This window comes from Chaetodon trifascialis, chromosome 16, assembly GCF_039877785.1.
Source record: "Chaetodon trifascialis isolate fChaTrf1 chromosome 16, fChaTrf1.hap1, whole genome shotgun sequence".
Lineage (NCBI taxonomy): Eukaryota > Metazoa > Chordata > Actinopteri > Chaetodontiformes > Chaetodontidae > Chaetodon > Chaetodon trifascialis.
The window spans coordinates 2,035,201-2,052,802 of record NC_092071.1 but is presented as its reverse complement, the minus strand read 5'-3'; the positions used below and the strand labels follow the sequence as shown (position 1 = coordinate 2,052,802).

General features: G+C 46.4%; 1 protein-coding gene across 5 annotated transcripts in view; it reads left to right on the top strand.

The window, feature by feature from the left end:
- The first annotated feature begins 1,110 nt into the window (after nucleotides 1-1,110).
- Nucleotides 1,111-17,602, top strand: part of LOC139344321 (glutamate receptor 4) — a 91,085-nt gene continuing 74,593 nt past the window's right edge. For 2 of the 5 annotated variants that reach the window (XR_011603155.1, XM_070982382.1), the window contains exons 1-2: nucleotides 1,452-1,670; nucleotides 6,002-6,160. Coding sequence is in view for 3 of the 5 variants with exons in the window: in XM_070982382.1 (XP_070838483.1) it covers nucleotides 1,580-1,670; nucleotides 6,002-6,160 (250 nt within the window). In the remaining 2 variants the exon portion in view is untranslated. Of the gene's footprint in view, nucleotides 1,671-6,001; nucleotides 6,161-17,602 lie in introns of all 5 variants that reach the window. The other 3 variants (XM_070982383.1, XM_070982384.1, XR_011603156.1) reach the window with 3 other exon arrangements.

Sequence of the window (17,602 nt, the reverse complement as noted above, 5' to 3'; positions counted from 1 at the left end):
TTCATTTCTGCTCAGAGGAAGCAGAACAAACGTCCAAATGACCCTCCTTCACTGACATTTCTGGAGATGAGCTGAGGTGATGCCACTTAAACCATCAGCTCGAAGAAGCAGAGCAGCATTTTGGGAGCTAGGCTAGCACTTTCCCCTTGTTTTGCAGTCTTAATGCTAAGCTAAGCTAACCGTGTCCTGGCTCTAGCTTCATATGCAGATCTATTTCTGGTACAGAGTGGTGTTTCTGTTATTTAGCCTACCTTCATCGATGCAAATGGGGTGGACAAAATAACAGAAACATCTGTCAGTGTGAAGCAGTGCATTTCAGCAGTTCTACAAACTGCTTCGTCCATGGTTTTAACAAAAACACAATATTCCAACCTTCCTGATGGTGTGCTTCCTGCTGAAGGAGCCTACATTAGGTTTAGATAGGTGTACATAATAAAATGTATTTTTTTCTCTTCATCAGGCTATACAGAGGTGAGCTGGCCTCTAGTGGCCGTTAGAGGAGCTGCAGCTTGAGACACCTTCAGTGTTGACCACAGGTGACACATTAATGACCTTTGACTGCAGAGTTATGTTCATATTCATGTTCTGGCAGAAACGTTGAAACACCATGCTGCAGGGAACATTTCTCACACCTTTGTGTGCAGATGCATGATGATGCTGAAGCACAAGTTCAGAGAAGTGTATCCTTTAATAACTTTTTGCATGTATTTCCCACATTTAAGCATTCATCTCAATGACGGTGAAGCTATAAATCAGCCTGCTGTTTATGAATTTATCTGCTGGGTGGCTGTTCTATACGTGTACTTGGAACCTAATGACACAAGGCACCCTGCTATCACAGTGAAAGATTAGGCTGAATAACGCAGTGTGAGGCCATTTAATGCTGCGAAAGAAAGATTGTTCCCAGACAACAAACACTATATTGTAGCTTATTCATAATAATCCATTAATTGAGGCGATGGATGCGTTTTAAATGTCACCTTTGCAGGGTGATGCACGATGTTTGAGCATGAAGAGGAGACTGAGAGCAGGGCTGAGGTTGGACTTTCATTCCTCTATCTGTAAGAATGTGTCACACTGAGGAAGAGGAGCGAGCTGCTGTCAGCCATCAGTCCCCGCGGTGCAGCCTCCCCTCGCCTCGGCGGCTCTGGAAGTTTTGGTGTTAAATGAGCTGCGGGGACTTTTTCCGCCGCTCGGCGCTGCGCGGACCGACTGACGCCCCTCCTGCCTGCCCCGGTCGGGTAAAAGGCGCATGTGTGTTATTGCTGTGATGTGAGTTGAGCCGCATCCAGACGCACTGGCCGCCGCTGGCTGATGCTCCCCCCTCACCCACCCCCCATCCTGGTGCTGTTGTGCGCAAAATCTCCAGCGCCGGACGGACGGACGCAGTTTGACGGTGCAAACGAGCGGCTCTGCGGGGGGATATGAAGAAAAAGGCTTCCAGAGCAGACATGGATATTTAACGGCCATCTGATTTTTCTCCGTCTCTTTGCTTTTGGTACCCTGTGATGTTGCCTTTGCCCCGGGGGTGTTAATTAAACCCGCTCGATGTCTCTCATCAGTTTGTAACCGAAACAAAATGAGGATTTCTTCTGGGGACTGCTTTCTGTTGATGTTCTCTGGCTTTTGGGGACTGACAATGGGTGCTTTCCCGAGCAGCGTTCAGATCGGTAAGTGTGAGCCTTGATGTTCATTGTAAGCGGAGGATGAATCATGTGAATGAACGTCCTGCGCGCCGCCGTTTAACACCTCAGCGCTACTCAAAGTGGACATTGTTCGTTTCTCCGCAGCCTTTTCTTTCTCCTCTCTGAACGCACACACACGCACACACGCGGGCTTCTTGCCTCTGTTGATGCTGTGCATGTTTAACACACACACACACACACACACACACACACACACACACACACACACACACACACACACACACACACACACACCTAATGCGCTTTGTATCTGCAGGCTGGAGTGTGTATCCCAGTGCGCTCCGCCACTGCAGCAGATCAGAGCAGCAAAGTGTGTGTGTGTGTGTGTGTGTGTGTGTGTGTGTGTGTGTGTGTGTGTGTGTGTGTGTGTGTGTGTTCCCTATGCAGGCTGCCTGTGCATTGACTGCTGTTAACACTCGCAGACCCCGGTCCTGGCGCTGCAGTCACCCTCTGCCACGGTCCCACAGGCCTCCCAGCCCCACCGATCCCGCTGCCCTCCAGTGTGTTTCAAACATCTCCATGTTTGCATTGAACTACTTAACAGTGTTTGTCGTGGGAAGAAATAAAGATGATGGATTGGTGGTTTTCAGTCCGGCAGCGGGCAGATTGGCCGGGTTGATTTAAAGGCAGGGAATGGAAAGAAGGGCAGACTGTGACCTCCAGTTGTTGATCATCACAACCTTCCTGAAAAATCAATTATTGGGAAAGCTGCCGTTGGTGCTTTTTGAGCTGAACTGTTTCCTCAAAGCCCGATGAAGGTGTTAAAACCTTCTGCGGTGAGACATTCGCTGGAGCGGACTTTCTGTGGTTTGACCCTCCGCTGCACCCCTGCTGGAGCGGAGCTGAGGCACATCAGGAGCAGTCAGGCTGATGGAAAATGACAAGCTGTTCAAATGATTCTCCTTGTCCTTTTATATCAGCGTGATACTGGAATCCCACCCACCCCCACAGGGAGGTCAGAGGTCAGGGTCTGTTACAGAACAGCACCCCTGGAACGGAGGACACTTGAGCTGGGTGGGGGTTTAAACCTGCGTCTGTGGAACGGTGTGGACTGATCAGACAGTTTCCTCATATTATAACCACTTCTCACGACCGTAGCTGCCCATGATAGCAAAAAGTGTTGCTGCTCCAGCTGTGTCGTTATGTCAGCCCTGTGACTGACCTCTGGGAGTGTCCACAATGCACCAGTGCCTCCTCACCCACCAGACTCCATTCAACATTTTACGGTTTTGTGCAGAATCCATGAAACTCTCAATCGGCTCTCAGAGAGGGCAAACGTCTCTCCAGCCAACACTCGTCAGTTTCAAATAATTGCCACTGAAAAATCAACACTTATTAGCAGAGGGAAATTTGCTGTGTACACATGCATGCAGCACAGGAACGAGGGCACAATTCCAGTCGTGGCAAACATCTGCCACAGGAGGAAGGCGGATCCGGAGTGTTTAGAGCCTGCTTTCTCCATTTATTCTTTTGCTCCACTGTCCTGTTTTAAGTGTCCCAGCATGCGTTACATGGAAGGAGACATTGATCCATCACATCCAAAGATAATAAAGATTTTCTCAGAAAAATTATCCAGATTCTCTGTTTGCAAAACTCAAAACAACCTTCAAAGTGAACCTGGATTTTGAACATCGATATTCCAAGTGACACTGAAGGTCTCTGAGTCCTGTGAAGCAGCACAGGTTCTCCTTTAAGGACCCTGATGCTCTGTCACTGAAGAAGAAGAAGATCCTAACATCAGCTGAGTGGCCTGGCTGTGTGTGTGTGTAGGCGACTCTTCACTAAGGTGAACCTGGTGTTGACACCGGTTCACCGAACGTACACCTGACATTAACATGCGACCTGCACCTGGATAAGATCCAGATAACACGTTAACACAGGTGTAAATGCACGTAGAATGGAGCTCAGTCAGGTGTGAATGGCTGTTGTACCGTGTGACCGCAATCACAAGAAATAATCCCCCGATACGTTGAAAGGTTCACCTCCTCCTGCTGCCTCGAGCTGCCTGTCAGGAGACTAGTCTTCCTCTGCAGAGGAAAAAAAGCCCATGCAGCAGCATCACATGTGAGGCTCTCGAGGGGCCAAGAGGATGTGCAAGACAGGGGTCACGTGACCAACAGGGGTACTCGAGCTAGCAGTCTTAGCGTGCTTCTCCACTGGCTCTCATTACCGTCTCATAGTTATCAACATTAGCCCAGTGAGCAAGGCCACCGGGAAGCAGCCTGTAGATCATTGGTTGTCTCCATCTGTCATGTGACTCTCACCTTGCGCGTCTTAGCGTCCTGTCAAGACAATCCTGGATTATTTCCCTTGACTTCAGACGGCTGACATGTCGGCCAGCTCCGCACGCGGAGGTTTGGTCACAAAGCAAGCAGAGCTGAGAAAACCAGAACACTTCACGTATCAGGGCTGCGATCCAGATGTGATCATCCAGGTAGAACAGCAGCTGAAATGGGGTCAAAAACAAACAGTCTTTGGAGCCACAAGAGTGTTGTTTTTGGGAAACCATATGGCATTTCTGAAACTTCAAAGCACGGCCCTCCAGTGTGTCCTGTTGTGCTGAATCTCATTTCAGGAGGGAAAGTCACAGCTGAATAAATGGGATTTAGGTCAAAGCTTGATTTCTATCCTGTTTTAATTAGCAGTGAAGAGACTGAAACGTGTAACAGACAATGATCGTTAGCGAAAATAATCAAGATCTTATAACGCCATTCTTCTTTTTAGTTTTTGTAAATCAGGAATCAACACTTCCTGCGAGCATTTGGTAGAAAGTGTGAGTCAATGGGACATGAAGGCAGCACAGTGGAAATGATATGAAAATCAAAACAGCTCCGTGCTTTTGGAGCCAGTGCTGCCATTATGCAAAAATATGGAAGGGATTTACATGAGTGAGCATCATAAAGGAGTAAAATATTCTGAAGTTTACCTTTTAAAGAGGTCAGCCATAAAAAGAGCACGCTGGCATTCTGCTTTAAATGACATTTATACGCTCTCATCCCAGGAAATACAGCCTGAAGTCAGATTTTAAATGTGAAACAAACTCCTGCTAACCTAAAACGCTGCTGACATTTGCACAACCATGAACAGCGAAGCCAGGATCTCCGTCTATGAACGAGGCCGTGATGTAAAAGGATAAATAAAGCCAGAGCTCACTGTCCCATCTGATTCTGGACCCTGGAGCTGCTCCACTGAATAAAAAGCAGCGCTGATCCTGAAGGATATTTGATGAGTAATACATCACTTTTTCTGCTGGCGTTAATGTGAAACAAAGGTGATTTACATGCTGATCAGACTGTCCCACATCGTCACAAAGCTCAGTGGACTCATGAGTTGCTGCACCGTTGGGTTAACGCTGAGGTGTCAGCGATGGGTTATTGGTAAAGTGATTTACTAAACCAATATTAGCCTTTTATTACATCTCATATATTGTCCGGCCAGTTGCGGTCACCTTTAACATGATGGAGGCTGCTCTCTGACCACAGCTGCTCAAAGAGTCTGTTAAACCCCATCAAACATTTGGTAAAAGCTTTTTAAACCTCTCACAAGAAAAAGCAGCAGGCGTTCAGCTGGCAGGGAGTTTGTAGCCATGTTAGCATGATGGTCGTACGGATGGAGATTTTCCAGACTGAAGTATCTCAGTAACTAGAGGATGGATGGCGGTGAGATTTGGCTGAGGCGTTCGTGGTCCACAGAGGATGAATCCCTCTGAGTCTGGTGAGCGGCACAGTTTGGTTCATTGTTCCCAGCGGCTGCATCGCCTGACTTCGCCTCCAGGTTGACATTCGGTGCTGATGCTGACGGTCCCCACAGGATGTCATGTTTGTTTGACCCTCTGACTTTTCAGCTGGCGCCATCATCAGGTCAAAAGCTCTGTTCGTCCAAACCTTTGATTTATGCCTGCAAAAATGTTGGCGTTCCCATCATCCTCACCTGCGCTCTGTGTTTCTTGCTAATTAGCACACGTTTCCATGCTAACGTGCTCAGCTTTTTGAACTTGGGTGGGCATATTAGCATGCTGGCGTTAGCATTTTGCAGGACAGGACAAGACTGATTAATCCCCTGACGACAGCCAGGAAGTGCTTTTACACATCAGCTGTTTCAGAGTCGTCCTGCCGATAGAAATCCTGCCACGAGAGACCAGACGAGTGCACAAAGCGTCAGATCAGAAAACACTCGTACATACTTTTGGCTCGTCTGCAGTATCTGAACTGTCTGTGGTGACGTTGTGGATTATCCTCTGGTGCTTTTTTCCCCTCATGCCCTCCTCTGACCTGTGTTCCTCCCCCTCTGTTCAGGCGGTCTGTTCATCAGAAACACTGATCAGGAGTACACTGCCTTTCGTTTGGCCATCTTCCTGCACAACACCAGCCCGAACGCCTCGGAAGCCCCGTTCAACCTGGTGCCTCACGTGGACAACATCGAGACGGCCAACAGCTTCGCCGTCACCAACGCCTGTAAGTCCGTCACATGACTTCCTGCTGTGTTTGTGCACTGAGATGTTTGTGATCCCAGTGAAACGTGACAGCCAGGCTGCTGTTTCCCCCTTCTTCCAGCCTTTGTGCTAAGCTAGGCTAATCACATCCAGACTCTGCAGCACAGGCGTGAGATCCAGATCGATCTTTTTGTCTTATTTTCAGAAAGAAACAAACACATTTATTCCAAAATGTTGAAATATTTCTTTGACTGCTGTTTTAAACAAACATCCAGGTTAGTTAAACTTAATTGGAAGGGAAACAGTTTGTTGGAAACATCATCACAGGTTCACTCACCTTTACCTTTCCAGCTAAAGTTGAGACAACCAGTCAATCACAACCTTTCAGATCATCACACCGCTTGTGTTTGTTTCCTTGTTGGGCTTATTTTCAGTGTTTTATGAAGACGAGCGAGAGTATTGTTCTTCTTGTAAGAATAGGATCAGTGTTACTGGTGCTGGAAGTTTACGTAATGACAAAAATAAGGTAATAAGACAGTAATGTGATAATGTTACGACTGGCATCATCTCGAATGAAAAGGGTGGAAATGTTTGTGGTAAATGACACATATTTGGGTTTTGAGTGGTTCCATCATGCTGCTAAAACAGCTCTGTGTGTGTGTGTGTGTGTGTGTGTGTGTGTGTGTGTGTGTGTGCGTATGTGTGTGTGTGACGGTGTGCAGCTGTGTCTGAGTGTCTGCTGGTTCACATCTGATCTGAGCGAAGCTGCACTCGCTGAGGGGGACAGCAGCTGTAAACACACAAACAACAATCACACACTCTGCCGTGGTTACATCTCCTAACAGTCAGCAGTGATTTTTTAGTGATGATCCCGCAGGAGACCTCCTCTTTCTTTCCTTTCTGTGTGTGTGTGTGTGTGTGTGTGCGCGTGTGTGTGCGCGGGCGGGCAGGGGGTGGGGGTTCCCACAAAGACCATAAAACACTGGAGCCCGATGTCTTGTACTATCTACGGTCTGATCTGGTGTTAGAAAATCAATGGCTAAATTAAGCAGAGAATGAAGTGCTGCTATGTTTGTTTGGCGTGCGTGCGTGCGTGCGTGCGTGCGTGCGTGCGTGCGTGACAGATTTGAGATAAGTTCTCACTCTATGATCAGACTTGAAGAGTTAGTCTTTTGAAAAGTATTTTCTCCTGCTTCCAAACATTTTTGCTAAATTAGCACCATTAAACGTATGCTAAGCTAGCTGTTAGCACTTCCTGTTTGCAGTGTGTGTGTGGACCTAAAGACAGCTATCGGTGGATTACTTAATCCTGAGGAAATCTTTAAATATGATGACTCTCAGGCAAGTTCAGCTGTAATGTTATAAGCAGCGTCTTTTCCCCCGATTTCAAGGTGGATTTCTAGACATTTGATTGGACCAGAGACCACATGTGATGTCCTCTGAAAGGGTAAAGAACTCTGAACCTAAACATGTGTGTGTCGTGTCCCATGTGTTCAGATCTGACCGGGTTTTGCAGAGCTGCATCTTCTGCAGCATTATGTTTGCTTTTCTCTCGTTCCTCTCATTGGAAAGCTTGAAAACGTGCTGACGTCAGCATCCGATTTATCAAATACACAGCTGGCAGGATGTGCGTAACAGTTAATGTGGTCTTAGTTTGTTTGCTTACTTAAAGGAAATCTATAGACGGCCATAATGATCCACAGCTAAACTACTACTAAGCGCTCGAGGATCTTTTTTATGAGCTGCTTAAAACTTCTTTATTATTTGCACAAAAGCGGCGTCAAAGAAACCAGGGTTGTAAAATCTCAAATCTGTACTTCAGTTTCCTTTGTTTGTGTTCAGCTTGCAAGGTTACGCCATCCTGGAAACGGCGTTTTGTGTCCACTCGGTCAATACGAGCTGTGAAATGAGGCGACAGGAAACGCTCTGAATGAGCGCCGCGGTGAGAGGAGAGCAGCGGTGGTCCTGCAGGGGAGGCGCGAGCCGTCTAAACTGTATATTTCCAGGAACAGAAGAAACTATGGGATTTTTCACCTCGACTCTAATGGCTGCACAGTCACAGGAAGTGAGTCTGCAGCGCATTGATTGGCTGAGCCAAATCAGAGCAGAATTACATGAGCCAGTCAATGGCTGTGATAGCTCAGGGCCAGCGGGGAATCTGAGATCGAAGCGCATCGCTTGTTTTCACCCCCACTTTTGCATTTGCCAGCGTTTCCCTTTTTCTTCCTCGGCCGCTGTTTCGCTCCGTTGTCAGCGGCCCTGAGATAACGGTTATGAATAGGCAGCGATACCATGTGACGTTTAAGGGCATGGCGTACATTTGGGAAGCGAAGATGAGAGAAGGAGCTAATTTGTGAGGAGAGATTAGGCCATTCAGCGGCCCGGAGCGCTGCTGTCAGGACGGCTGATGGGGATAATTGGTGGGAGGACGGGGACAAATGTTGTATGTTCCCATCGCCATTGATAATCATTCAGGAGACTCAGACGCTCTGATGAATTCTGTTCATTTGTCCGATTCACTGTACGACCTCTATATTACTCAGACTGGTGTTACTGGTGTTACTGGCATCTGATTTAAAGCCTCTAATAACTTTTTATTGTGTTGATTATTTCAGACTTCATACAGCAAAATGATGCATCAGTATGGAGTTAATTGCATCGCCTCGGTATAATTACCATTAACTAATGAGTCACTGGTCCAGACATTGTTTCTCTGTGTCGCAGCGGTGGTGTTCAGGGTCTCCCACTGGCTCAGGATTTATTTATGGTGCTCAGCTCTGTGGGGGCAAATTGGGCTTCTGCCAACAAATGGACCTTTGAGGTTTGTTTGTCTTTCACAAAGGAAATATTCCAGCAAATTATACGTTTATAGATATTCTGATTATGAGGCAGCTCCGGAGGTGTTATGTTCTGCTCTGAATGTGTTCCAGCGCCACGTTTAGCTCACTTTTCTAAACCTGAAACAGGCTTTGAGCCACACGACTCTGGTTTCCGTCCAGATCTCATGTTCATTTTGAGCGTTTCTTTGTTTGTTTCGTGTATTAGCATGAGGAAGGTTACAGCCTCCTCATCGCCTCACACTGAACACCTCCAGTATTTCCAGGTTTTTAAAAACAGGCCTTTTCTTGAAAACCTCAGAGGAAATGCTTAAATCCTTTCCACGGTAGACGCAGTGACGTTACAGGATATGACTAATGATGATTTCTATTGTTTCTTATTGTCAATAAATCCATGAAAACCAACAATGAAAGGATCCTCGTCACAGGCCGATTGTGTCGTGGAGCCTCATCAGTGAGTCACGCTGCGCCGGGTGACATGTTCCTTCATTAACACACACTGTAATTCATTTTGAGTCAATTCTTGCCAGAGCACCAAATGTTTATTAATCCGCCACTGAAAATAGACCCCAGCAAACGCACGTCATGCTCCTGCTCGTCGATTCCTAAAGAGTGCAGCGGTCCAGCTGTTACGAGGCCGAATTACTGAGCCGTTTTTAAGAAGTGAAGGCGCATGTTTGTGACCTGTTTTTAAAGGTTAACGTCTCCAGGAGGGTCAGATGGATGTGGACAGACGGGATTAACGCAGCGTTGTTTGGTCAGACAGTGACACAGTTGTTCTTGTTGGCCTGTATCTGACTGGGGGAACATCAGTCGTGGGGGGGTTTCATATTTACTGTTGCAGCCATCAAATGCTGCACGATGCATGCTTACGTCACGTTTCACCGAGGCTGAAGCGACGTCTCAGAGTGAGGCGTGCATGCACGCTGGAGGCAGATTTCAGCTGTGCTTATTTTCTATAAACTGGTATTAAGATAGAAAATCCTCGTCTCTCACATGCGTGTGAGGCCGGAAGTAAAATGCCAAAACAACAGACTGCCTGGGTTATTGTGAAGCACCGAGCCAGCAGGATGATGGTTTCATGGATCCCTGCCTTGCTGTCAAGGTGCCACTGTTGGTAATGTGCTGCAGTTCAGGACAGTCAGGCTGTCGGCGAGTCCTTGAACTCGGACGACTTCTTGTCCGTTTGTCCCTCAGATGCGAGCGTCTCCTCTGGGGGCTGAAAGTCAATGAGAACGTCCAGGTGATTGCGACCTGGGCAGAGTGTGTGTGCACAGGCGGCGAGCTGGTGAAACGTCCCGAATCAAAGTGGAGAAAAGGCAGAAAATCGAGGCGGCGCTCCTCCTGTGATACTCAAGAACGAGGGATGTCCCGTCTATTTTCAGCACAATGCAGCTGATACACTTGAGAAAATGCCTCGCTGAGGAGATTTCACCTCAACAATACTTTGCGGGATAATTCTCTAAGCTCAGATTCTCCACATTGAAGTGGAGTGAGAACGAGGAGGGTACGTGACGGGAATAATTGGACGTCTTCTTTGTTGGTGACCGGCTGAGACTGCAGTGAAACTCCACCCAGCAGATCAGCTGTAAGGGGGCAGTTTGTTACTGGAATCTGCTTCTGTTTCTACGTCTGATGACGAGCTCTGAGCTGCAGCGTGCAGCAGCGTTTACTGACTGAACGAGCTGCTAGCTTTCCTCATCCTCGTGTTTGACGTTAAACATCTCGTTGTTAGCGTCACTGTGAGGTCCAGACTAAAACTTCATCTTTAACCGGAGTGAATGTCAAAGTTACAGGATGATACGAGTGAGGACGTGAGAGGCAGCTGCATGGTTTACATCCAGTTTCTCTCAATATGGTGCAGAAATAACAGCTGTCAGTTCTGTTTCTTCTGCAGATATTGTTCCAGTTTGGAAGTTCATGCTTGACCAGTAAATCAAATGTCTCACGTGATAATTTAATGTTTGCTAGCTGGCTTCACCTCAGCTCAGGTGGCTGAGCTGGCTCTGCTCAGCGAAGGTCTTTGGCATCAGATACGCTCTCCTTGAGCTTTGTCCAGCCTCCGCATTCGTTAATTAAATTAAATAAAAACTAGAGTTTGGCATACAACCGGACTGATCATCCAATTGGTCGCCTCAGAGGTCTCACTGTTCACGAAAATGAGTCGAATACGATGTCATTGTAACCGATGCGAAGCGTAGATTTCCTTTAAATTGACGGTTGGATGTTGCAGTGTGTGACGTCAGTCCAGTTGCTGCTGAGCGTTCAAGCCAACGACCTACTGTCTTTAATGACTTTACAGGCGTGTTGATGAATGAGACAATCTACCAAAAAGCATTGAGAGACAGTGTGAGGCGGAAAGGTGAAAATGTTTTCAGGCAGCGAACAGCAGAGCGATTGGAGTTTGAAATTTAATAAAAATGCGCCTCGAACGGATGAAAGACGGATTTCAGAGAGCTGCGTGTGATCAAGGCTCCCAGTTTGGGTGAAGGTGTTAGATCTCAGTGCCTTATTATACACAGACTATGGATAGACTGCAACCACGACCCCGAAGAAAACCAAATACAAATCTAATCAATATGCCCCTGAGCAGCTGCAGAGTCCTTTTCATCTGCACTTCATTCATCCTGCTGGTCCTTGTTGTGTGTTTCGTGGTAACCTCTTAACCACACAGCCGCACAAAGGTTTTAAAAGGCGTGTGGGGGTGGGAAGCGGTTAATTTGACCTCCTACATGCTGCCCCTGCCTTCGCCTTCATTGAAACGGTGACATCTTAATCTGCATTGAGTCATTTATATTCAGCGTGGCGCTCTGACTCACTCCAGATCCAGATCGCGAGCAGACTGTGCTCCTATATGCACTCATGCAGCATCGGAGACGCCGCGTTTCCTCCGCCGCTCGCTCGCACGGCAACAAGCGCCTTCCTTGTCTGTCCTCCAGTAAAAGCGCATGTGTTCGTGTGTGTGTGCACGCAAACAATCCAGCTGGGCAGCATGTTGGCTCTATTTAAGTCTATTATCTCCCCTCCATGGGCTCCATTCAGAGGGGCTCCTCTGCTCTGTAGCGCTGCCTTTAAATGGCTGGCCGAGGCCCCCGTTTGTCTGAGCAGTCCTCTGATGAACATATGCAGAGCTCTCGGCGATGTATGCTTGTGTGTGTAATGGTATTAGGAGAAACAAAGGATGGAGAGAAAGGGGGGAGGGTGCTGCTAATGAGAGATTAATGTGGCAAAGCAGGGAGGAAGATGGAGGATGGAGGGGAGAGGAGGTGATGGGAAGAAAAGGGATTTTTACAAGCAGGGATTGGTTAGCGCGGTGAAAGGTAAGATGTAGGCGTGATAATGGACGTAACCTGGCTGCTGTAGACCGGAGTCTTCACCGAGTACAAGACGACTTTTCCGCTTTCAGCTGCGTCAGCGTTTATCACCTGTTCCTGAAATATGACGGTGCAGCGCTGCTAAATTTAGTCAAGACATTTTGATGAAAAGTGGCCCCTGCATCGCCGCGAGTGAGGCGGGCAAAATGCAAGGACGCCCAATGAAAGCGTTGACTGCAGTGAGAGAACCGGTCTGCGGCCCTGCCACCGGCCAGAACACAGAGGTTTTAACCTGCTTTTATGGTTTCAACGTGGACAATCTCCTCAGTGTAAATCCTCTGGTGAACTCGGTCTCCTCCCCGTCCTTCCTGCTCCACCTCCCCCTCCCGATCTGTGCACTGCTTATGTAAGTGGCCCCCAGAGGTGCGTGCATGTGTGTGTGTGTGTGTGTGTGTGTGCATGTGTGCGTTTGTGGAGGAAGGTTGAGGAAGACAACTTGCACTGAGCAACAGTTAACTGTTAAAGCCACCCTTCAGATGCTGTTTGAGTCAAGGACTCCATCGTCGGTCTGAGGAGCGTCGTTAGCTTCAAGCTTCTAAACACAGAAGTTCAGCAAAGACAAAAAACAGCTGAGAGAAATAAAGGAAGGATTTTTTTTTTTTTAAATAAATGAAGCATTTATCCAAACAAAGGCCAGAGTTCAACTGCAAACATGCACTGAAGCTTCCAGCAGCTTCTGCTGTATTAGAAGCAGAAAGACTGCATTTAAATATTCCTTCTATTAAAGTGTTATTAAAATATTTGATTACTGTTGTCAAAAGGACTCATTATGCAGAAAAATGCGGCTGTGAATGTTACAGCATCGTGTCTGGATTGTTAAAACTGATGCATGTAAGTAGCATAATGCTGTATGTTTAATGTTTATAATGTTTCATTCACTTTTGAGCAGTTTAATCTAAAGAAAATGCATCAGATTTTATAAATTGACTGGATGTAATGGAGTAAAAAGTTTCTCCCTCTGAACTGTAGCACTATACTTTATAATTGAAGTATAAAGTAGAACAAAATGGAAATACTTCAGTGAGAACAGGCTCCTCTTACCGCCGTGTGTTCAGTGTTTGAGAGGAAAAGCACCTGAAAATTCATTTGGACCGTCGAGCTGAAAGTCAAAGCGCAGAATTTAAATATTTAAAAGTGCCTCTGGAGCAGCGATGCTGCTGAAACGCAGTGAGACGGTACACAAGTCAGAAAGTTACCAAAGTGATTCAGCGATGGCAGTTACTCATCAGCGTCTAGCTTCTTCTTCTGCTGTTCATATCAGACCAAACAAAGCCGCTGCTGTAAAAGGCCTGAATGTGTTGAACTGAGGAAGAGTCCTTTCATTTCTTATGCATCCAACTCTTAATGTGAAGGTGGCAGCCTGCGTTCTTCCTTCTCTCCAGACGTAGATCTTGTTTTAATTTGAAATTGGTTGGCCATCAGGCAGGAAGTAGTGGTCCTGTGGTCACATTAAAGTAAACTTAAAGCCTGTGATGCTTTTCAGTTGTCCAGAAACACGTATTGGTAAACCGCCTGTCAATCACTCTGCACGTAGAATAAGTCCTGACTTTCTCGGCTGTTTGCTCGCTGAGACCCGGCTGCAGTGTGTCAGCAGGCGACGGCGGACAGAGTGAAGGTAGACGACAGCGATTCACGTCGCCCTCCGCCATTTGAAGGCGACGACTGAGCTTTCAGAAGCCACCGGGGGTGCGAAGCAGCCTCGCCAGCTCCTTACTCAATTAGAAATCTATTTTTGGATATGAGGATGTTGGGATGGATTTTCTCCAAACTAGGACAGGAAGTCATGCCAGTTACTTTGTGTTAATCATTTAGAAACTTCTGTTCAAATTTTAGCATCTTTGAGCTGCTGTTTGATATTTAATGCATCACTTTGCATCGCTGCAGAGGGAGATGAAGCCACAGGAAACAGAACTGGGTACAAACTCAGTGATTTAAGTAAACAAGTGCAGAATTAAGACCGGGTGGACTGAAATCACCTCAGAGCAGAGGAGGAACTCTGTGCGAGAACTTTCCTTCACCTGTTTAGTGTTTCTTAGAAAAACGAACCAGATTTTGAGACGAATGCAGATTAAAGTGTAGATTGTGCTATACTGTTTTCTTTGTGGCGAGATTCAACGTGGCAGCTTCACCTGTGAAGGTCAGGTGATCTGTAAACTCTGGAGGAATTAATCCAATGAAATCATGAATAATAAGTCAGGGCAGTGTGGTTCAGAGAGGTTTTTCTACTCTTAAATAAGCTTTATTTTCACAGGAAAATGAAAAAAGCCACATTAGAGCTACGCAGAACGTAATGGGGCTCAGTCCACGCCGACCTTCAAACAACCGTGTCAGTCAGCCGCTAATATCAACATGTTCATGCAACATTAACGCTAATGAAAGCCTAACGGATTGAAGAGAATTGCTTTGCGAGACAGAGATGCCTGGAATATTTTAAGAGACTGACAGAGGCAGAGAGGGGAGTGGGAGGCGGATAGCAGCAGGTCTGCTCTCAGATCGCAGTGAATAAGTCGTGTGAATTCACAGATGGGTTTTAACAGGAACATGCTCGGGCCAGCGGAGCTGTTCTCACACGCTGGAGGATGCTGTCAGAGCTCGCACACATACTCATACGTACTACACGCATGAGCCGCCGTCACATTTTTCAGATGACAGGAAGTAGACGCAGCGCCGCGATCCTCAGATTCCAAGCCGCAAAATGTTCCTTTGGTATGTAGATCAAGACAACACTGCGCAGATGAGGCTCAACAATCATCCTGATAAAAGGATTAAAAGGAGGCTGAAATCAAGAAAAGTACATGTGTGGGTCCTCGTGACGGTGTTGTGAAATGAGCATTTATGCCCTCTTCATCGTACTCTGAAGAGGTTATTTTCCTCACATCTAAAGCAAGAAGAAGAAGAAGAAGTGGCTCATTCATTCTCTTACAGATAAAAAGTTGAATTCATAAGATAGAAAACACACCTTTGCTCATTTCACTTCAATACATTCAAGGATTTTGCTGCTGCAGCCTCAGCGGTGTGGTATGACAGTAGCTCCTGGCGGCTAATGTTAGCAAACTCAGTGTAACTGATCACTGAAGAGTCATGTTTGGTGTCTCCTGCTTGTGGTCCAGGTCCAGTCAGGTCGCCTAGTGATGATGATGATGCCCTAAAGCTGCATTCATCAATACCTTTACTCGAAACTCAGGCTGAAACCCTCATGGAACCTTTGATGGTCAGTATATGGACCTATATATCAAACACACGTTTCTTCAAAAACCAGATTTAAAGTCTCCTTTTTGAACATGTTGTTTTACATGTTCAATGAGCGTCAGCCGTGATGTCAGCCCGGCTGCTTCCTGAGTGCAGCCTGGCTCCAGGGACGGCCATGTCGCTCACTCTGCTCCACGCCGCTGAGAGATCGCCGTGACATTTTGTACAAGCATCCGTGGTCCCCTCAGGACGCCCTGACTCCTCCTGCAGCGCCACCATCAGCATCAGCCCGAATTTACTGCTAATTAGCAATTGCTAGCATGCTAAAGTGCTATGGTGAGCATGACAAACGCTATATCTGCTAAACATTAGCATGTTAGCATAGTTGTGGTGGCCATGTTAGCATCCTTCACTCTTTTCAACCATGTTTCCAGCAGCTGTTTTTAGCACAGTTAGCGACGAGCTGCTGAATTTGATCTCTAAATGAGCTCAATCTGGACCATGAGGACGTATGAAACCAGGAGGGTCTGGATCCAGGTTTCAGGGTCTCTCATTGGTAAGCGTAAATGCTCAGCTGTGGCGCTGACTGCTTATTTCACTCCTCACTTGTCTTGTAGTGAATAAAAAGAGCTAAACAGAGCGAAAAGTGGAGTGAATACTGGACCAAATGAACATGATTGTTGGTCTGTGTGTGTAAACGTGCAGTTAACAGTGAAGATGTCGTGTTTTCAGCTTGTTCCTTCAAACAAAGAAGAGCCTGATAATGCAGCCTTTAGCATTATGTTAGCCTGCAGCAGTTTGCATGTGGTGACCATCATCACTAAAGATGATGAAGAAAGAGGCTGTTATTCTCACGTAGAGCAATCTTAGTGTCAGTCCCACCTACACTGCATGCACTCTGTCAATCACAGCAGATCTGTTACGGAAATGAATAATGAAACTATGATGACTCACGACTGTATAACACAGTTTTTCACTGTATGTTAATGAGCCAATTAAGCGTTAGGAGCCTAAATTACTTCCCAAATGACACAAGGAGCTCTGACGGAAAAGCAAACGCAGACGGACGAGGAACCTCAGCGCCGCTGCGGACGCCGTGAAGACAAATGAAGAAGAAGAAGTCCTCTCGGTAAATGAGGAGGCGTGGCCAAACAATTAGCAGTTGTGCTTTAATGGCCGCCAGATTCGCAGTGAGGTGCTTTGATGGAGAAACCCTTCGAGGACTTTGCTGTTCATTAGCCGCCGTGTTCATTAGTTAGAGGTCAAACGGTGAAAGGCCTCAGGAGGGAATGAGTCACGACCTGACCCCACAGCTATGATGACCTCTTGACCTTTCACCCCTCCTCCCTGAGAAAAAAGAGATGGAGGGGGGGCCACATGGTTTGTCTCAATCTGGGCTGATCCTGAGCCGTCCCTCTCCGAGAAATCTGATTTTTAGATCTTTTTGTAGATAACATACGTTCACACACAGATGATTTAATTCTGTATCCTTTTTTTATTGTCTGTTTATTCTTTTCCTTCGTCTCCTTTTTATTCTCGCTGTCTGAAACAACTACATTTCCACAGCGTGGCGTCAGCAAAGCTTATCTTATCTTATCTTAATCAAAGCTTTTATATTGTGATTGTGTCAGATGTTACTGGAGATGGTGGTTAAACGTAGTTTAATGGGAAACGTTTGTTTTGTACATTTTGCAGCATTTCTGTATATAAACCAGTTTTCTTGGTGAATTTCTTTGTTTGATCCATTTATGTAGTTTTTTTTTAATGTGATGTGGATGGAGGAGATTTTTTTTTTTATTTGTTTGTGTTGCTGCCAAGTGTCCAATATTATTTTTGCTCCACGGCGTCCTTTCAGTGTGGTTTTAGTGACTGTATTTATAGCTTTAAAATATCTTAAATTATGCATCGTTCACCTTCATGTCTGCGAGCTTGGAGTCTTCTTCTTCTTTGCCTTTGTTGGTGCATTTACATTTCTCGGCTCATGTTCGCCACCAGCTGTTGATCAATGAATCTTTGCGAAAGCAAAATCTAAGTGAAACATACGTACGATGAGGTAAACCCTCA